General features: G+C 39.8%; 1 protein-coding gene across 6 annotated transcripts in view; it reads right to left on the bottom strand.

The window, feature by feature from the left end:
* LOC140118732 (mediator of RNA polymerase II transcription subunit 18) overlaps window positions 1–17,496 on the bottom strand; it is a 67,657-nt gene that overhangs the window by 18,504 nt on the left and 31,657 nt on the right. For 5 of the 6 annotated variants that reach the window (XM_072136996.1, XM_072136998.1, XM_072136995.1 and 2 more), the window contains exons 2-3: window positions 10,556–10,624; window positions 795–944 (exon numbers count right to left, since the gene is read on the bottom strand). In XM_072136996.1, coding sequence (XP_071993097.1) covers window positions 795–944; window positions 10,556–10,624 — 219 coding nt within the window. Of the gene's footprint in view, window positions 1–794; window positions 945–4,506; window positions 4,801–10,555; window positions 10,625–17,496 lie in introns of those variants that run through there. The other variant, XM_072136999.1, reaches the window with a different exon arrangement.

A 17,496-nucleotide genomic window follows, 5' to 3' on the forward strand; every position in this document is an offset into this window, starting at 1 on the left:
CCTCCTCCCCCGTCACAGAGCTCTAAGGGTGATGAGTTGACATCAGTGGGGGTGGGAGGAGTTGTACAGGTTCACAAAGGTGGGGACTGCTTTTTGAAATGCATCCAAACCAAAGCCAATCCCTGGGACTAAACAGAAGATTGTCAGGGTGCAAGCTAAGTTATAAAAAACATTGAGAAAGCAGAAAGGCATATTTCGAATGCAGTATACAACAACACTTTCGAGTAACCGCTCACTCACGTGGACCTCGAAGAGCCGTGGGAAACACTTCTGTGGAGTCCGGTGCTCGTATCCCAAATGGGCTTGTCGGAACGCCCTTTGACAATAGTAGAAGAGGAAAGGGTAGAGATCGGCACTCCAGGCTAGTTTAAAAGACTTTCTTCTTTATTCAAAAATCCATAAAATCAGTACAGGTGAACATAGTGCATAGTCCATTGGTCTAATGGACTATGCACTATGTTCACCTGTACTGATTTTATGGATTTTTGAATAAAGAAGAAAGTCTTTTAAACTAGCCTGGAGTGCCGATCTCTACCCTTTCCTCTTCTAATATTTCGAATGCAGGTGTGATGGGCTTCTTTAACCTGTCTTTAGTGAAAATGAGGATCTAATAGGTGGTGACAGGTTTCCCTTTTAGTGCAAAGAAAGATCCAAATGCCCTGATGGCTTTGGGTACTGGTAGGTTGCCAGAGTTGAGTTGTCAGGTACACCTGAAGTTACAGCATATCCTAGCAATTTGCTTTTGATAATCAACCCCCACTCCACTTTAGTCTACTACTTCTCAGTAAACTTACCCTCTGAAGTCTCCCGAAAAGTATCGCTGCTCTTCCTTTTCCTCCATTTCCATGGTTTAAATAACTTTCCTATTCCAGAAAACTTGCTCTTTCTCTTGGTCGGTGGAGTCGGAGGACCTGGGGGCACCACAGTTGGATCCCCCTCCTCTGCTGTAGAGAGACAAAAACAACAGTTTTTGTCAATGTTTTGTCAATTATGAAAAAGTGATATTCCATTTTCAATAAAGCAAAAAATATATTCATTGATTTTCTGTAGAATGATTTCCTGTTAAATCAGTCAGAGAACATATTGATTTAATTGACCACCCATTTGAGACCCTTTATTAATTCATTTTCAGAAGAAATAATGGATGGTCAGCTTTGTTAGTTTATGGGGATTACAAGCATTTACAGATAATCTTTAAAACGCCAGTCACTGGCATCAAATAAGCAGAGTACCGTAGGTGGTGCCTCTTAAGATAATATTTAAGCATGTGGTTTATTGTGCTCTTCATCACATTTGAAGAAAAAAAAAGTTAAATGGTTAAAGCTTGACAAGCTATACAAGTTATTCAGTGCCTATACATGTACGCATTACCTGCCCCTCCATTTGTTTGGTGATATAAAGGACCCCTGTTCCAGCGATCAGTGGAGGTCCTTAAAAGTGGGAGTCACACTTGGCAAATTACTCCAGTACAGACGGTCCCCGGGTTACGTAGAAGATAGGGTCCGGAGGTTTGTTCTTAAGTTGAATTTGTATGCAAGTTGAAACTGTATATTTTATAATTGTAGATCCAGACAAAAAAAAAAATTTGGGCACCAGTCACAATTGGAGTTTAAACATTTTTGCTGTAATGGGACCAAGGATTATCAATAAAGCTTCATTACAGACACTTTACAGCTGATCATTGCCATCTGTGACTATAGTAAAGCATTCAGAGAGCTTCACCAGAGGCCAGAGGGGTCTGTCTGTAACTATAGGTTGTCTGTAAGTCGGGAGTCCTTAAGTAGGGGACAACCTGTACTTTGAGTGTAATGAATTGAATATCTTTCTTGTGACAAAAAAAAAAAAAAAAAAAAAAAAAAAAAAAAAAAAGGAAAAGCTCTTGAAGATTTACAAATCTGATGCACTCAAAAATAATATTGAATGCAGTATACCTTACCCTGCAAAACTAATATATAAAGCAGGTTGTATGTGTGTGTATGTCCGCTAAAGGAATCTGCACCGTCCGACACACCATATTTTGCACAGCCGCTCTCTGTGACCCAGGGAATGTCATGCTAGATTTTGAGTCAAAATTTGTACCACACTCTTTCCAAAATACACTTATTAACCACGATCTACAGGAGCCATTGTCTGTTGGATGCTGTGGCAGTTAGCAACCAATCACAGCTCAGTTTCTATTTTGCCACAGGTCTGGTATAAGACAGCTAAGGTCTGAGGTCATATATACATGATGTAATATCTACAATCTTCTATCTACCCTTAGAGAATCGCTGATACTCCAGTCACAGTCAGGGCTGTAGGCATCTATCAGCCGGTAACATTCTTAGTATAAAAGCAATTGCCATGCTTTCATCATATGTGATACTCCTGTCACATCCAACGCTGCAGTCTTATCCATGTCACATTAGAAGGAGTTGCAGATAAAGTACTTCACATTACCTGGTCAATTATTTAGTTGATCTGTTTTGCATATCTGTGGTACTGAATATAAGATTTGAAATGCTTCTATAATTTTTTTCATAATAAAATGTGTTTGATTTGAGATTTATTTTTTACATTTTGTTAAAGCTAAGAGCAGTTAATTACTATACCGGGCAAAGTCAGGGGCTGCAGCAAGAATACAGTAAATAACACTTCCCTGTGTAGAACTTTGTGTGGTCATTGTCAGAACTGTACAATAATTGCTCAGACATTTTCCTCATAGAAATCTATTATGAATGCACTTACACAAATAAATATTTATACAAATAACTTAATAAGCAGTAAAAAGCGCTGCAGGGATAAAACCAAGTTTACTTAGCAGGTTCTGTTACATTGCCCGTTATTAATAGCAGAAAAAAAAAAAAAAAATTCAGCAGTCCGCATCTTATTTTTTTTCCTGCTATAAATAGTAGATGTGTAAGAAAGAATGGAAGATACTCTAAAGCAGTGATGGCTAACCTATGACACTGGTGCCAGAGGTGGCACTCAGAGCCCTTTCTGTGGGCACTCAGGCCATCACCAGAGATGACTCCAGGTATCTTCCTGCAGTCCCAGACAGCCCAGGACTTGCTGTGCACAGAGCTATTTTAAAGTGACAGCTCTACCTGGGACTATTTTCTGCTTTATTGGTGTCCTCAGGTGCTGCTATCAATGAAAACTGTGACAGAGAAGGGAGTATAAATCACAAATTACATTTCTGTGTTGGCACTTTGTAATAAATAATCAGGTCCTTGTTGTAGTTTGGGCACTCGGTCTCTAAAAGGTTTGCCATCACTGCTCTAAAGACTATGGGCAATGGAAGGTGAATGGAAGACCTTCTGCTTTTAGTTTCTGATTTGCACTGCTAAAATAGAGATTCTAACAGAAAGCCAGTAACATTAAACAGCGAACACAACTTTCCGTGTCCATTAGTTGGCATAAATGAGCTGACACTTCAATCGTTTCATAGTGATTGCTTAAGGGAATAGTTAAACAGGTGGGATTGGCTAGGTTGGCGTATGTGCAGTAAACAGATGCCTCTGCAAACAACTTTGCCATGTACTTCCTGGCATAGACTGGCGATGCATAGCTAGCTACCATTGTGATGAAGCTTTTCATTCCGTGTTGCACAATGCAGGGAGTGTACAGCACTTCATTAAAGGATTTAACCCTGCCATAGCCAGGCAGAAGAATCTTATATTATTATGAAATCTGGAAAAGCCAGTCATTTCTGGGTGTAGAGCAGGAAACTGGAGGCTTGTGCAGCTGATATCCGAGACAGGTGCTCATTATGTCATATTTAGTACAATTAAGTTATTTACCAATACTTTCATTCAGGTTTTGATGCATTTATTTAATAGATATTTACTCTATACATTTTTCTCAGTCAAGTGCTCCGACCACATTCTTATTTTACATTTCCAATAACACATTTTAACTACTTTAGCGGAAGTTAGGCTGTGAAGAAAGACCTTCCTGCTAGGATACTGGACAGGACAAGCACATTTTTTTTGGCTTATAAAATGTAAGAAGAAAATATAACAAAAGTTTTACAACAACTAAATACAGTAGTGGGTTCACATACAGCAGTTCCATAAAAAGTAGAGTTATGTTAAAGGGGCTTTGGAATGGGTTACATAATTTTCATCCTCAAAGATTATTTATAATGGCAGTAATTTGCAGTAAATGAAATCTTTAAAAAAACACAACAAAAAAGCAAATACAGGCAATAGCAATACACCAAGGATAGTTCTGCCACAGGTTCCTCAAGGAGGGAGGGGGGCATGGAGAAGTAAACATCTTATAGTAACAACAGATTAAAAACATCACTAACAGATACATAGAGGGTTAATCACATTATCAAAAGGTCAGTGGATTAGACACTACACAATGTGTAAGAGTAAGAGCATAACAAGCCAGGTGTATTATTATTATTATTATTATTATTAATATAGGTGTAGCTCCTGACACAGAAAGAGGATTCCCACATTTACAATTATATTTATATTTTTTCCCGGAAACTAGAAAACCTAGAATTTTACTCACCCTGCAAGGCGGGGATCACCGGCCGGGAAAGGAATGCTTGCCCCATTTGTACACCTAAAGTTACCTCTATAGAGGCAGGCCTGTTGTGGTGTTTTAAATGCCCCCTTAGGGCAGGGGGCAAATACAAAAGCCAAGAGGTACTTTAAACAGAGAAAAGCACTCAACCGAAACGGACACACATACACTGGGAACATAACACCATGCCGCCCTCTTAACTCTTTCCACACCCTTTCCCTGCAGCAAACAGGACTAACAGGATCCCGGACGTAATTATCGCTTCTGCTGAGGACAGAAGTGATACCAGCTGGATTGTGAGCAGAGATTCTACAACCAGAGAATGAACGTCAGTCTTATAAAACATTTGGGGAGTTGCGACATTTAAATACTGAGCTTAACGCCTCCATGTGAAACCTGCATATACAGTATCAGCAGGCATGTCACCGCCACTCCCCACTATGCCTCACATTTCTCTTTCTTCTGTACACAGCAATGGCTATTGACATTCCTATACCTCTCTCCTACCTATTAAGCTCCCTACAAACAATTCATCTTACTACTAAGGGTGAAAACACACATGGCGTTTTTAGGCCGTTTTTAGTTAGTGCGTTTTCAGATTGTTAAAAATGCATGCGTTTTTGTCAGTTTTTAATTGCGCAATTTCGGAAAACCGGACAAAAACACATGCGCTTTTAAAAAAAAGGATGCGTTTTTTAACTATCTGAAAAACGCACTAACCAAAAACGGCCTAAAAACACCACGTGTGTCTTCACCCCTAAGGTGATGCCACACATTACGTTTTGAACCCGTTTTCGGTTTGTTTTTAACCCTTTCTGGACCTGGCCCTTTTTTGTTTTTTCATTTTCATTTTTTACTCCCCATGATCAAAAATCCATAACTTTTTTATTTTTCCATGTACAGAGCTGTGTGACGGCTTATTTTCTGCGTAACAAATTGCACTTCATAGAGATGGTATTGAATATTCCATGCCGTGTACTAGGAAGCGGGAAAAAAATTCCAAATGCAGTGAAATTGGTGCTAATAACTTTTTTATACTTGGTGTACTGAGCTGTGGGTGGTGTCGTTTTTTGCGGATTTTGATGACGACCTTGTGATCACTTTTTATAGAATTTTTTAAATTTTTTTAAATGACAAAAAAAGTGCAATTTTCGACTTTGTGCACGATTTTCCCTTACGGGATTAAACGCAGTGAAAAACCGTTATCATATTTTGATAGATCAGGCATTTTCGGACGCGGCGATACCTAATGTGTTTATGATTTTTACTGTTTATTTATATTTATATCAGTTCTAGGGAAAGGGGGGTGATTTGAGTTTTTAGTTTTTTTTTATTATTATTTTTTTTTTTTAACTTTTTTAAATTTTTATTCTTAGTACTTTTTAGACTCCCTAGGGTACTTTAACCCTAGGGTGTCTGCACGATCCTATCATATACTGCCATACTACAGTATGGCAGTATATGGGGATTTTACTACTAATATATTACAATGTGCATTGAAATGCATGGGTTAACCGGAAGTAGCCTCGGGTCTTCGTGAGACCCGAGGTTACCATGGCGACGGATGGCCGTTCCCCGATGACGTCACGGGGAGCGGCGATCCTCGAAAAGATGGCGGCGCCCACGCGCCGCCATCCTTTTGAAGCCACCGGCAGCATTGTCAGCGGCGATCGAGGTGAAAACACCCGATTACGTCACGGGTCGTGAACGGGTTAAGCAGTCCGTCCAAAACCGTATACATCTGTTTTAGAACAGTTTTAATTAAAATAATTGGAAAAACCTGTCAATGCCTTCCAGAAAGCATGCGTTTCCATGTAAATAATGCACCTAGTGCTCATTCCAGAACAAATGTGTTTAAGTCGATATGCATATGTGATGCAGCAAAGCCCCTCCCATCACCAATAATAGTAAATACAACAATGAAACCTTTAAACTACTTCAGGGCCAATTTCGATAGAAGAGCAAGGTCATAAAGAACAAAGTTGCCTGCCCAGGCACAATCTTGCTTTCTAGTCTTGCACTGCTCCCTTGTGGACAGAGAAGAAAAGGAAATGGCTTGTATACGTGAGAAATGTCACTCTCCGTATAAGGATTCAAGCAGTAAACATGGTTCCTTTCATCTTACATTTAGGGAGGTATGCTCACAACTCCTGTTTTTGCAAGACCCACTACATGTCCCAGCTGGACAAGCAATTGCCAGTCTGTTAGCCTAAGGGTGATGCCACACATGGCGTTTTGAACCCGTTTTTGGTCTGTTTTTAAGCAGTCCGTTTAAAAACCGCATGTGTTTTTGAAAAACAGTTTTTACCAATTATCTTAATTAAAACTTTTTTAACTCATGCGGTTTTTGACGCACTGCTTAAAAACGGACCGAAAACGGCATGTGCGGCATCACCCTTAGGGTGTGATCACACGTAGCGTTTACATTCCTTTTTGAAACGCAATTCAAAGGGTGCGGTCATATGTGGAACAAAATGCAAGGTTACCGATGATGTGCGTTTCCATGGAAATGCAGATGTTATCAGGTCAATGCCCTCCGTTGCGTTTGTAAATGCAACGCAAGTGCCACACGGGACCACAACCAAAGTGTAAGATTAGCCCAATTGCATTGCGTTTAAATCGCTTAAAGGGGTTGGCCACTTTTTAATAAATCTCTTCCATTAGGCATGTCTCTGCATGTATATGTACATGTGTCTTTGCCTCATTTAATATCTTCTGCCTTTTTCTGTTCTCACCAAGGTTCCATAGCAGTCTCCCACTATCTATCTTTTCACTGTCGACCCTCACAGACAGTAAAAGGGGGTGGGGGGGAGCAGGATGAGTCAGAACTCTCCTGGTACAGCTCCACATATTCAGCACAGCTCAAACATGTAAACCAAGAAGCATGGTGGGTCTGAAGACAACAAAAAAGTAAGTAGCAGGAATTCTGATTCACTTATCATAGTTTGTACAGTTGAAAAAATACATGTGCATCAAGTTCAACCAAGGGATTGGATGAGGAAGCTTCAACTTCAATGTTATATAGGTGTAAAAAAGTATCTAGACCCTTCTTGACGCTCTCTGCTGTGACCAGCGCCTGAGGCAGGCTATCCCAGAGATTTAAAGTTCTCACAGTAAAGAGGTCCTGTTGCCTCTTGAGAAAAGAAGGTTTAATCACCAGACGGAGACAGTGCCCCCTTGTCTTTTGATTTGTTTTAACCTGGAACAACTTTCCAGGGAACACATATATAATGTGTTTCTTGCTAAATTTGCCCCTGCAAAAAATAATAAAAATTAAAATAACCCCTTTTCCGTAGAACTGATATAAAACTTAATAAGCCGTAAAAATCCCAAACGAGACCTATCAAAATATAAAAATGGTTATCTGTGGCAGTGAACCGCTTAACGGATAATAGCACACAAATGTGTGAAACGCCACTTTTCCACCATTTTAAATCACATAAAAATTAATATAAATTGACCAACAGGCTGCACAGTCCTCAAAATGGCAGCAATGAAAACATCATCTCATCTTGCAAAAAATGACATATTACACAGTTCCATACACCAAAGTATGAAAAGGTTATTAGCGTCAGAAGATGGAGAAATTTAATTTGAATACATTTTCAGAAATTCATAATCATAAATTTGGTATCACTGTGATCCTACCGAACCAAAGAATAAAGTAGACTTATCATTTGGAGGGCACAGTGAAAGTCGTAAAAACTGATGCTCCCAAAAAGTGACGAAAAAGTGGGGGTTTTTTTTACCAATTTCACCACATTTGAATTTTTTTTCCGGCCTCCCAGCACACGACACGGAATAAATAACGTCACTGAGAAGTGAAAATTGTTACGCAAAAAATAAGCCCTCACACTGCTCCGTACATGGAAAGGTATAGATTTTTGAGGGTGGAGAGCGAAAAATGAATGAAAAAAAAAAATGCTGCAACGCGAAGGGGTTAGAACTATATACGACTAGTTTGTATTATTGAAAATTTCATACTCCTCCTCAACTAAAAATATTCCTCAAAAGCGGTGAGAGGAGTATTATTTCCCTTCTGGCAAAATGTTTGTGCGACCTCTGGCCACCTGTCTTTCATTTTGTATTTTGGCTGATTTTTATTAACTTCTTACAGATTTTAATAAGTGTTTTATTGAAGGCCTCAGGTCACCTGTCAAATTTATATTTTTTTGAATGCCCTCTTTTTATCTTTTACCTTTTAACTGCAGCTGTAATCTAGCCCATCTATACTTATATAAATTTAGAAGTATAATGACCCAGGATAAATTTAAATGTCTCCCATTCAGCATTAGTATCATCATGTAACAGTATTTGATCCTAGTCTATGTCCTGTAGTGTAGCCCTGAATTTCTAGAAATTAGCCTTCTTAAAATTCAATGTTTTCAATTTCCCGACGTTTTAGCTTTTTACAGTTTAAGAGGAAAATAATTATGTTATGATGGAAACAGGGGTTTCCCAGACAGAAATCACAAGGTCCAACAATGCATCACCTCCTGTGGGATCTTCGACAAGCTGCACCATAAAATTGTACAGCTATGCAACCCGATCCATTTCCTCAGTGATATTGGGGGAATATTTCAGCCTAATTCACAATTCAGTCTAATTCACAATCACTTTTAAGTCTCTTCTGACATACAGACATACACCACCTCCCTTCCTATTTGCCCTGTCTTTCCGAAAGAGTGTAAACCCTTGAATATTAACACCCCAATCATGCGATGCATCGAGCCACGTCTCCACTACACCAACAACATCTAACTGTTCCTCTAATACCAGAGCCTCAAGGTAAATTTTTTGAAATAACATCCAATTGAAGAAATGTTTATATATGCCGCTTATTATATTTAAATTGAATGTGAATGCCGAGACAAGAATACCTCGTTATTGGTGCAGCCCTATTTCATTTTATAAGTTCCCATTGTTCGCTTCCCACCTTCAAAATTCCGCAACTTTAATTTTTCTGTGTACAGAGCTATATGAGTGCCTGTTCTCTTTGTATCAAAGTGTAGTTCCTACAATCAGCGTTTAACATGCCTTGTCACTTAAAAAATATTTTATTTTTTTTAAATTGTGCAGTCCTAATAACATTTCCCTTTATTCTTTGGGTCAATGTAATCACAGGCATACCAAATGTATATAGATTTTAATAAACGTTAATAGATTTTAAAAAATTAAAACAATTTGTATAGAATACTGTAAAACAAATTTTTTTTGACCATTTCCTGTTACGGGGTTCACCGGTAATTAATAATGGTTAATATATATTGATAGATCAGGGGATTTGGGATGCATCCTCAGAAGGGGGGGCAACCGACTGCTGTACACCCACCTCAATATACAATGCACGCTGCCCTGTTCTTTCCTCATTAATAAAGTATCACTGTTAGCAATCAAGTCGCTCAATAGGTTTTAGTGCAGTTTCTGCTAATCGCATTACAGACTTGTAGCCGTTATATGCCACCTTTCATAGTGCAGCATGTTTAGTCTGCAAAACAGTTCTAAGCTTATTAGAATAAATGTACTATTGAATAATTCATGTCTTGTGGTCCATTCACTTCTATAACAGTTTACAAGGTGATGCATCGCAGAAGATCTTTTCTGTATTGGGCAGGTCAGAGTCTTCCAGTCCTCTGCTGTCAACCTACAATGGGAAGGGGGGGGGGGGGGGGTCCAACGTTTGTACCCCCAGCATTTAGACAGACATACACTGGAGATCAAGATTATAGAACAATGTATGATCACTTGATTTTTTTCATTGATAAAAATGTGTTGGTATTTTGTAAGAGATAAAACACTTTTTAGTGGCATGGTCTATAAAAAAGTATATCAACATAAAACCCATAAATAAAATTTATGAAATAAGCGTAAAATACTGATATTCTAAGGATATATTCACACTAAACAATGCCGTTCACAATGAGGAAACGCGTCTCGCCTATCCAGTGGGCAGAGGATAAAGTAGCGGTTTTGTCAGTTATCCACTACAAAAACCAGCAATGCTCTACTTTTACTATAAACAAACACAACTTACCGCTCCTGTCTTCCATTCCAGGGGCGCGAGGGGGGCAGGGGGTCTGCACAGAGCTGTCCTCTTCTGGTTCTGGGAAAGGCAGAAATATAAGTCAGTGAAAATGCAATTTGATCGCATACAGTAATACCCAGAAAAGGATACAAATTGTAAAACATAGGTAAAAAAAGAAAAGCATAATGACATAAGGCTCTCTCCATGGGGGAGATTTATCAGGGCTTGTACAACAGTTTTTCAGCATACAAGCCTGGAAATAATCACAATGCCTAGCAAACCGCCACAAATTGCAATTATTCTCCCTGGCCTACTCTGGTTGGCAGGAGAGTAGGCCAGTCCGGGGTTGTTCCTGCCCTGCACCTGTGCCCTCGCTATTGCCTGCAACTGTTCAGGGCTGGACAATTCTACACCAAGCCGGGGCAGAATTGTAGGACAGCGAAGTTGTCAAGCCAAAAAAAAAAAAAAAAACACAGGTTGAGAATCAAAGGATTTTTTTGTGTGTCTTATAGTCCAAAAAATATGGTAATTACCGTATATACTCGTGTATAAGCCGAGTTTTTCAGCACAAAAAAATTTGCTGAAAATCCTCAACTCGGCTTATACACGAGTCAATAGGCAGCCCAGCACTTAAAAAAAAAAAAAAAAAAAAAAACTTGTATACTCGCCCTCTGGTGGCCCCGATGTCCGCACGGGTCCTCTTCTGTCTCCTATCTTCCTGTCTTCTGCAGGGCGCCGCCATGTTCTTCTCCGGCCGTCACATAGTATGCGTCAGCACCGGCCGCATTATACTATGGCGACATAGCGACGCGCTGCGGAAGACAGAAGACAAAAGAGAGGAAGAGAGAAGAGGACCCGCGCGGACATCGGGTGAGCAGCGCGGACATCGGGGCCACCGGAGGGTGAGTATTTTTTTTTGTTAGTGCTGGGCAGGTTGTATACTACTGGGGGCAGGCTGGGCTGGCTGTATACTACTGGGGGCAGGCTGGGCTGGCTGTATACTACTGGGGGCAGGCTGGGCTGGCTGTATACTACGAGGCTGTGACAATGCATTTCCCACCCTCGGCTTATACTCGGGTCAATAGGTTTTCCCAGTTTTTGGTGGTAAAATTAGGGGTCTCGGCTTATACTCGGGTCGGCTTATACTCAAGTATATACGGTACATCAAAATGGAAGTGAAATTTAGAACGGTCAAATTTTGTCTGTATACGTTCATTTAGCCTAAAATTTATATATTTCCACAAGAAAAAAAGAGAAAACCCATCTTACAATTTGTTATGCAATTTCAGAACTGTACTGGCCGCACAGCGAGTCGCAGAAGGGAAGGAGCACCCTGCAGCTGCCAGGATTTTAGTTTCCTCATTGGCCCCTTTTGTAGGCTGTAAAATTTTTGCTTTTTCGTTATTGGGGTCACGTGACAGCAATTTTTTGCAAGATGAGCTGCTTTTTTCAGTGTTACCATTTTGGGGTTAGTATCATCTACTGTTGAAAATGTAGAAACTTTTTTTTGAGGGCAGTAGTAGAAAAGCATAAATTCGGTACTGGATTTTTAACTTTTTTTTTTTTTGGTGTTCACCATATAACCTAATAATTATGTTATCTATATTCTGAGCCCACTCCGACCGTGGGTGTTACACTGGGGTGTCAGCTGTTAGTTACGGCTCAGATCTCGAGCTGAACCGGCGTCAGCTCTGCGTCCGGTATATAGGACACTGAGCATTAAGTCACTGCACTCAGTGTACCATACATATCGGACTCAGAGTGCTAAGGGGTTAAACAGATCAGAAAAAAAACTATTAAGCAGCGTTACTGCTTTCCACTTTTTAAAGGACACTACCTGTTGGAACACCCCACAAGGATTCCATCCCAGCCTTTATCTTGTCAATTCACACATTAATCATTCCAATATCATCTTTTCTTTATTATGTAAATGATCACATAGATGGTCACATGATCAGTGGCAGAGATGTCACCCATGTTACCGCTCACCTTGATCCTGTAATGTATAATGTATATAATGTGTAATGTATAGTAAAGCATTGCTAGTACCTGTGCTTTATCTACTGACATGCTGTGTTCTGCTATACACATGTGTGAGACACAGACATCAGCTACACAAGTACCTGACATGTTCTGCTATAACATGGCTGTCTGGAGCTGTTGTATCTCTCATATACACACAAAGGCTGCAGGAGATGTGGCGGCCAGAACCAGGAAGCACATGGAGGAGCCATTACACCATTAGACGGGCTGTCAGTCAAGCATTGGGGTGTGGCTGTGCCTCCCACTCATGAATAAGCTGGACAGCTTGAATATGATAATGACTCATTGGACATCTCTCTATGAAAATATATTTAGTTTCGGGGGTTAATTTGCCTGACGGGTTCTCTTTAAAATTGAGCTATTGGAGAACATGTGGCATAACTGGTGAGTTATGCTTTCCAATGTTATTACACACAAGATAAGTTTGTTTACAGATCTTTGGGGCTTCGGGTGTTCTGCTCAGGAGTTGATGGGAGGGGCCGGCCAAGCAGAACACGCCCCCTCTTGCCCCTCTTGATGCCAAGTATTATAAATAACAAAGTTGATTGGAGGGAAAAAGTGTTTAATCTAAAAGAAGGGTGTCAGGTAGTTACTAGTGTTCTATAGGAACCTGTAACTAACTGGATTTGTGAAAATGTGGTGACAAGTAACAGAATCCAAAATAGCTTAGATCGAAATGACCATATTACTTTACCCAACCAGAAGATGTGCCCATCCACTTTGTTCTACAGAAGAGTTTTGTGAATCGTCAGATTACTATGACCATTGGAGACCCTTGAGCAATGCTCACCACTTTTTTTCCCATTCTCTTTCCCCCTTCTTTACTTGTGCTCCGACTCCTACTAATACCACCTTGCTTAGCCTCATTTTCAGCATTGTTGCTGTTGTTGTTTTTGACTTGTGCTACTGGGTTTGCATCCCTTGATCTACTATTCTTTAAATAAAAAACAAAAAAAAAAAAAATGATGCGCCCCCTCTGAAAGTTATTAACCGCTTGATTACTGCCATGAACATCCTTTTTGCACATAATCCCACCCTGTGCAGTTAGTACATGTATAAATGTCATGGCAGAGAACAACTTAAAACACAGAGAGAATCTCCTTTAAAATCAGAGTGTAGGTGTCACAGAACCGGAGATATCCACTGGTAAAGTTTCAGTCAGAAATTCAATTTTACGACAGCTGTTATTAAGTTTATCCCCCTGCAGCCTGAGACTAGACCTGAAATCTGCCACTAGAGACATAAAAGCCTGCAACCTTTTTTTTAGCAATCCAACATTTCTATACTATTTATTTTGTGCCATGAAGTGTATTGATATATCTCGTCAAAACACTAAATGAATGCAAGTGTAATATACTTGCATTTATCATGGCTTCTTTGTGCAAGTTAGGACAGAAATTTTGTTAAAAAGAAATTCAGGCCAAATATTTAGAATCTCGTGTTGCAAGTCTGGACCAGCCTAATCATTCATCTATTTTTAGAGTCTGCAAAGCTAACTAAATACAATCTCCAGTAATCTGTTAACTGTGCCATTTTACTAAATCAGGGCACCAGATCACTAGAGCAATACCAATATTACAACAACTATTTCTTTTCCCCATATGGTACCTCCCCCTGCCCTCGTCTTTTTTGTTGTTGTTTATTATGACGCGGTAAGTGCCTATGTATCCAACAAAGTTGACTTATAATGTTCTGCTGCCATAGAAAGGAAAGTTTGTCCTATATAACGCTTACAATACAAGATTTTGCATAAGCAAAGCCAAAGCCAGTAGTGTTTCCCAGATAAATCTTATAGCCTACAATTTATTCTTACTCCAATTTTGGATCAAGAAATCTTATCTCTGTCCACCCTGTGTTGCCATAACGGGAACTAATAGGAATTACATTGCGCCACTGCACATGACACATTTATTGTTTAGTCTTGTAGATAAATATATCGCACACTGCTCAAAAAAATAAAGAACACTTAGGGTGCTGTCACACAGTGCGTTCCTGGTCTGTTTTTAAACTCATGCGTTTTTGTATGTTTACCATGCATTTGGCTGATTTCAATAAGTATTTCTTTATTTCTGGAGGTGTAAGCAGCTGTGAAACAGATTCAAACCAGCCAAATGCATGACAAACATACAAAAACACATACAATTAAAAAAACGCACCAAGAATGCACAGTGCGACACTATTGAACACAATTTATCTCTAAGTAAATCAAACTTCTATGAAATCAAACTGTCCACTTAGAAAAAAACAACACTCGTTGACAATTTTACATGCTGGTGTGCAAAAGAAAATAGACAACAGGTGGAAACTATTGGCAATTAGCATGATACACTCAATAAAGGAGAGGCTCTGCAGGTGGCGACCACAGACCACTTCTCAGTACCTATGATTTCTGGCTGACGTCTTGTAGGGGAGACCCCTGAGGAAGCCGCGTTCAGCGGCGATACGCGTGGGGCATTGTCTGGACTCCCTTTGGACCTTCCTCTCACACTGGTAACTTTGTGTTCTCCAGTTTTGTATGCAGCAGTTTGTATCTCAGGATTATCCCTCATTGGGATTTATATTTTGTTCTATTTCATGCATCATTTTTGTTGTTCATGTCTGCTGCCACTGGAGCACATTAGTGACTAAGGCATTCAAGTGTTTGTCCTAGGGGGTCCTTTTGCAGGTTGCCAGCCACTATTGCATGACTGCACCTGCTACATTCTGACCACGGAAGCAGTTGTTCTGCTTTTTCCGTGTTTTAATTGGTTTTATATTGTCTGTCCATTTGATTTTCCTGTGCTTGTATTTATAAATAAAGGATTTACTATTTTTCAGCTACTTGACACATGTTCTTGTTCTTTGGTTCTCATGTGCTATTTTTTCATGTATGTAGCACCATTTGATATGGTTTCCTTTTTTGGGATTGATTCCGTTCTGGTTAAGTTGTGCTCACAGCCCAACATCGTGCCGGACGTTTGGCATTTGCCAGAGAACATAAGGATAGTCTAATTTGCCACTGGCACCCTGTGCTCTTCACAGATGAAAGCAGGTTCACACTGAGCACAGAGGTCGCGATAACGCCTATACAAGCATCTATAACGCATGTAGAGTCCGATTTACTCCCCCAAAAAAGCACCAAGCGTATAAATACGCTTGGTAATTTTCTCGTTTAGGCACTGGCTGACTGCTCCAAGTGGTGCCAGCACTCACTGCGATCCGGATCACAGCGCGCAACGTCACCAGGAATACAGAGCCCCCTGCCAGGCCAGCTTTTGGCTCGGATAGAAGGTCATGTAACCAGAGCTCAGGTCACATGACGTGCTCCAGCGACCGCGGGGAGTACCTCCGCCCATCCCCATGGCTGTGTGTGATCGTGCAAGCAGTGCCATCAGCATGATTGAGCCGTCTATGTGACAGGGGGCCGGTATTATCAGTCCCCTGTCACCCTGCCTCTGTATACAGTGAGAGGCTGCATGGAGAATGCTATATGCATCCTCTCTGCATGTCTCTCTATACAGATCACTAAAAACAGTCATCTAATGGGATGTGTTCCTTGCTAAATTTGGCCCTGTAAAAAAAAAGAAGAAGAAAAACCTTGAAAATTAAAATCACCCACCCTTTCCTAGAACTGATATAAAACTCAATAAGCAGTGAAAATCCCAAACACGTTAGGTATTGCCGTGTCCCAAAATTCCCTGGTATATCAAAATAAAATAACGGATAATAGCGCACAAATGTGTGAAACGCCACTTTTACACCATTTTACATCACTACATTTTTTATAAAAATTGACCAACAGGCTGTACAATCCTCAAAATGGCAGCAATGAAAAAGTCATGTCATCTCGCAAAAAATTCAACTTTACACAGTTCCGTACACCAAAGTATGAAAAAGTTATTAGCGTTAGAAGATGGCAAAATTAAAAAAAAAAATTTTGTACAGGTTTTAATTTTTGTAAATGTACGAAAACAAAACCTACACAGGTCATTAAGGGGTTAATGAGAATATGTAATTCATTCAGCTCTAAGATGTGTTATTTCATTGTATAGAAAGGAGTTTTCTCAGTTCACACTACCGTTCAAAGCTCTGTTCCTTCAAGGATATCTAACTTTTTTTTTTATGCATTGTGAACCAAACATACCTTGAGAATGCAGTAGCTACGATGCAGAAACATATCTTGTATAATCCCTGATTCAAGTGGTTTTGCTAATCAACCTGAGCTAGATGACAGCAGCTGGGGGATGGTGCAGCGATTGATTACTTCTGCCTGTGGACAACACAGTGGGTACATTTACTATGGCGTTTCCGCCAGTTCTGCTTACCGAAGTTATTTATTAACTGTCGGCACCAGAAAAACTTTTTCCGCCTGCTCCAAAAAGGGGAGTGGCTTTGGCAGAGTGGAAACCCAGAGGAAAGTGCCAGCGCCAGGGAAGCCTCAGGAGCGCCAGAGTCTCATTATCATAATTTTATAATAGTTTTTTTTTTAACAAAACCACTCAGTTCAGGGATTAAACAAGACGGGGGTGGGGGAGGGATTTACATATCTGTCCACAACAAAATTCTGTCGTAGTTTGCACTAAAAAAAAAAAAAAAAGTGTCTGCACCACATTTATAAAGGGGTTTACACAGAATTCAGGCTCGAGATTAATCATCCAGCATTCTCAAGGTATGTTTTGTTCATAATGCATAAAAGCAAGTTGTACCCTAGATTTCCTTTAAAAAAAAAAGAAGGAAAGAATGGAGGTTTAACATACCAATTAAAAATCCCACTAACATCAATGTAAATTTTATGTCATCCGTTATGGGTATCCATTAAGCATGCGTTTTTTGTTTTTGTTTTTTCAATTGCAGAAAAAGTACTGCAGTCTTTTCCATAAAAAAAATAAATAAATAACAAAACATACATTGATGTCAATGGGATTTGT

This window comes from Engystomops pustulosus, chromosome 2, assembly GCF_040894005.1.
Source record: "Engystomops pustulosus chromosome 2, aEngPut4.maternal, whole genome shotgun sequence".
Taxonomy (NCBI): Eukaryota; Metazoa; Chordata; class Amphibia; order Anura; family Leptodactylidae; genus Engystomops; species Engystomops pustulosus.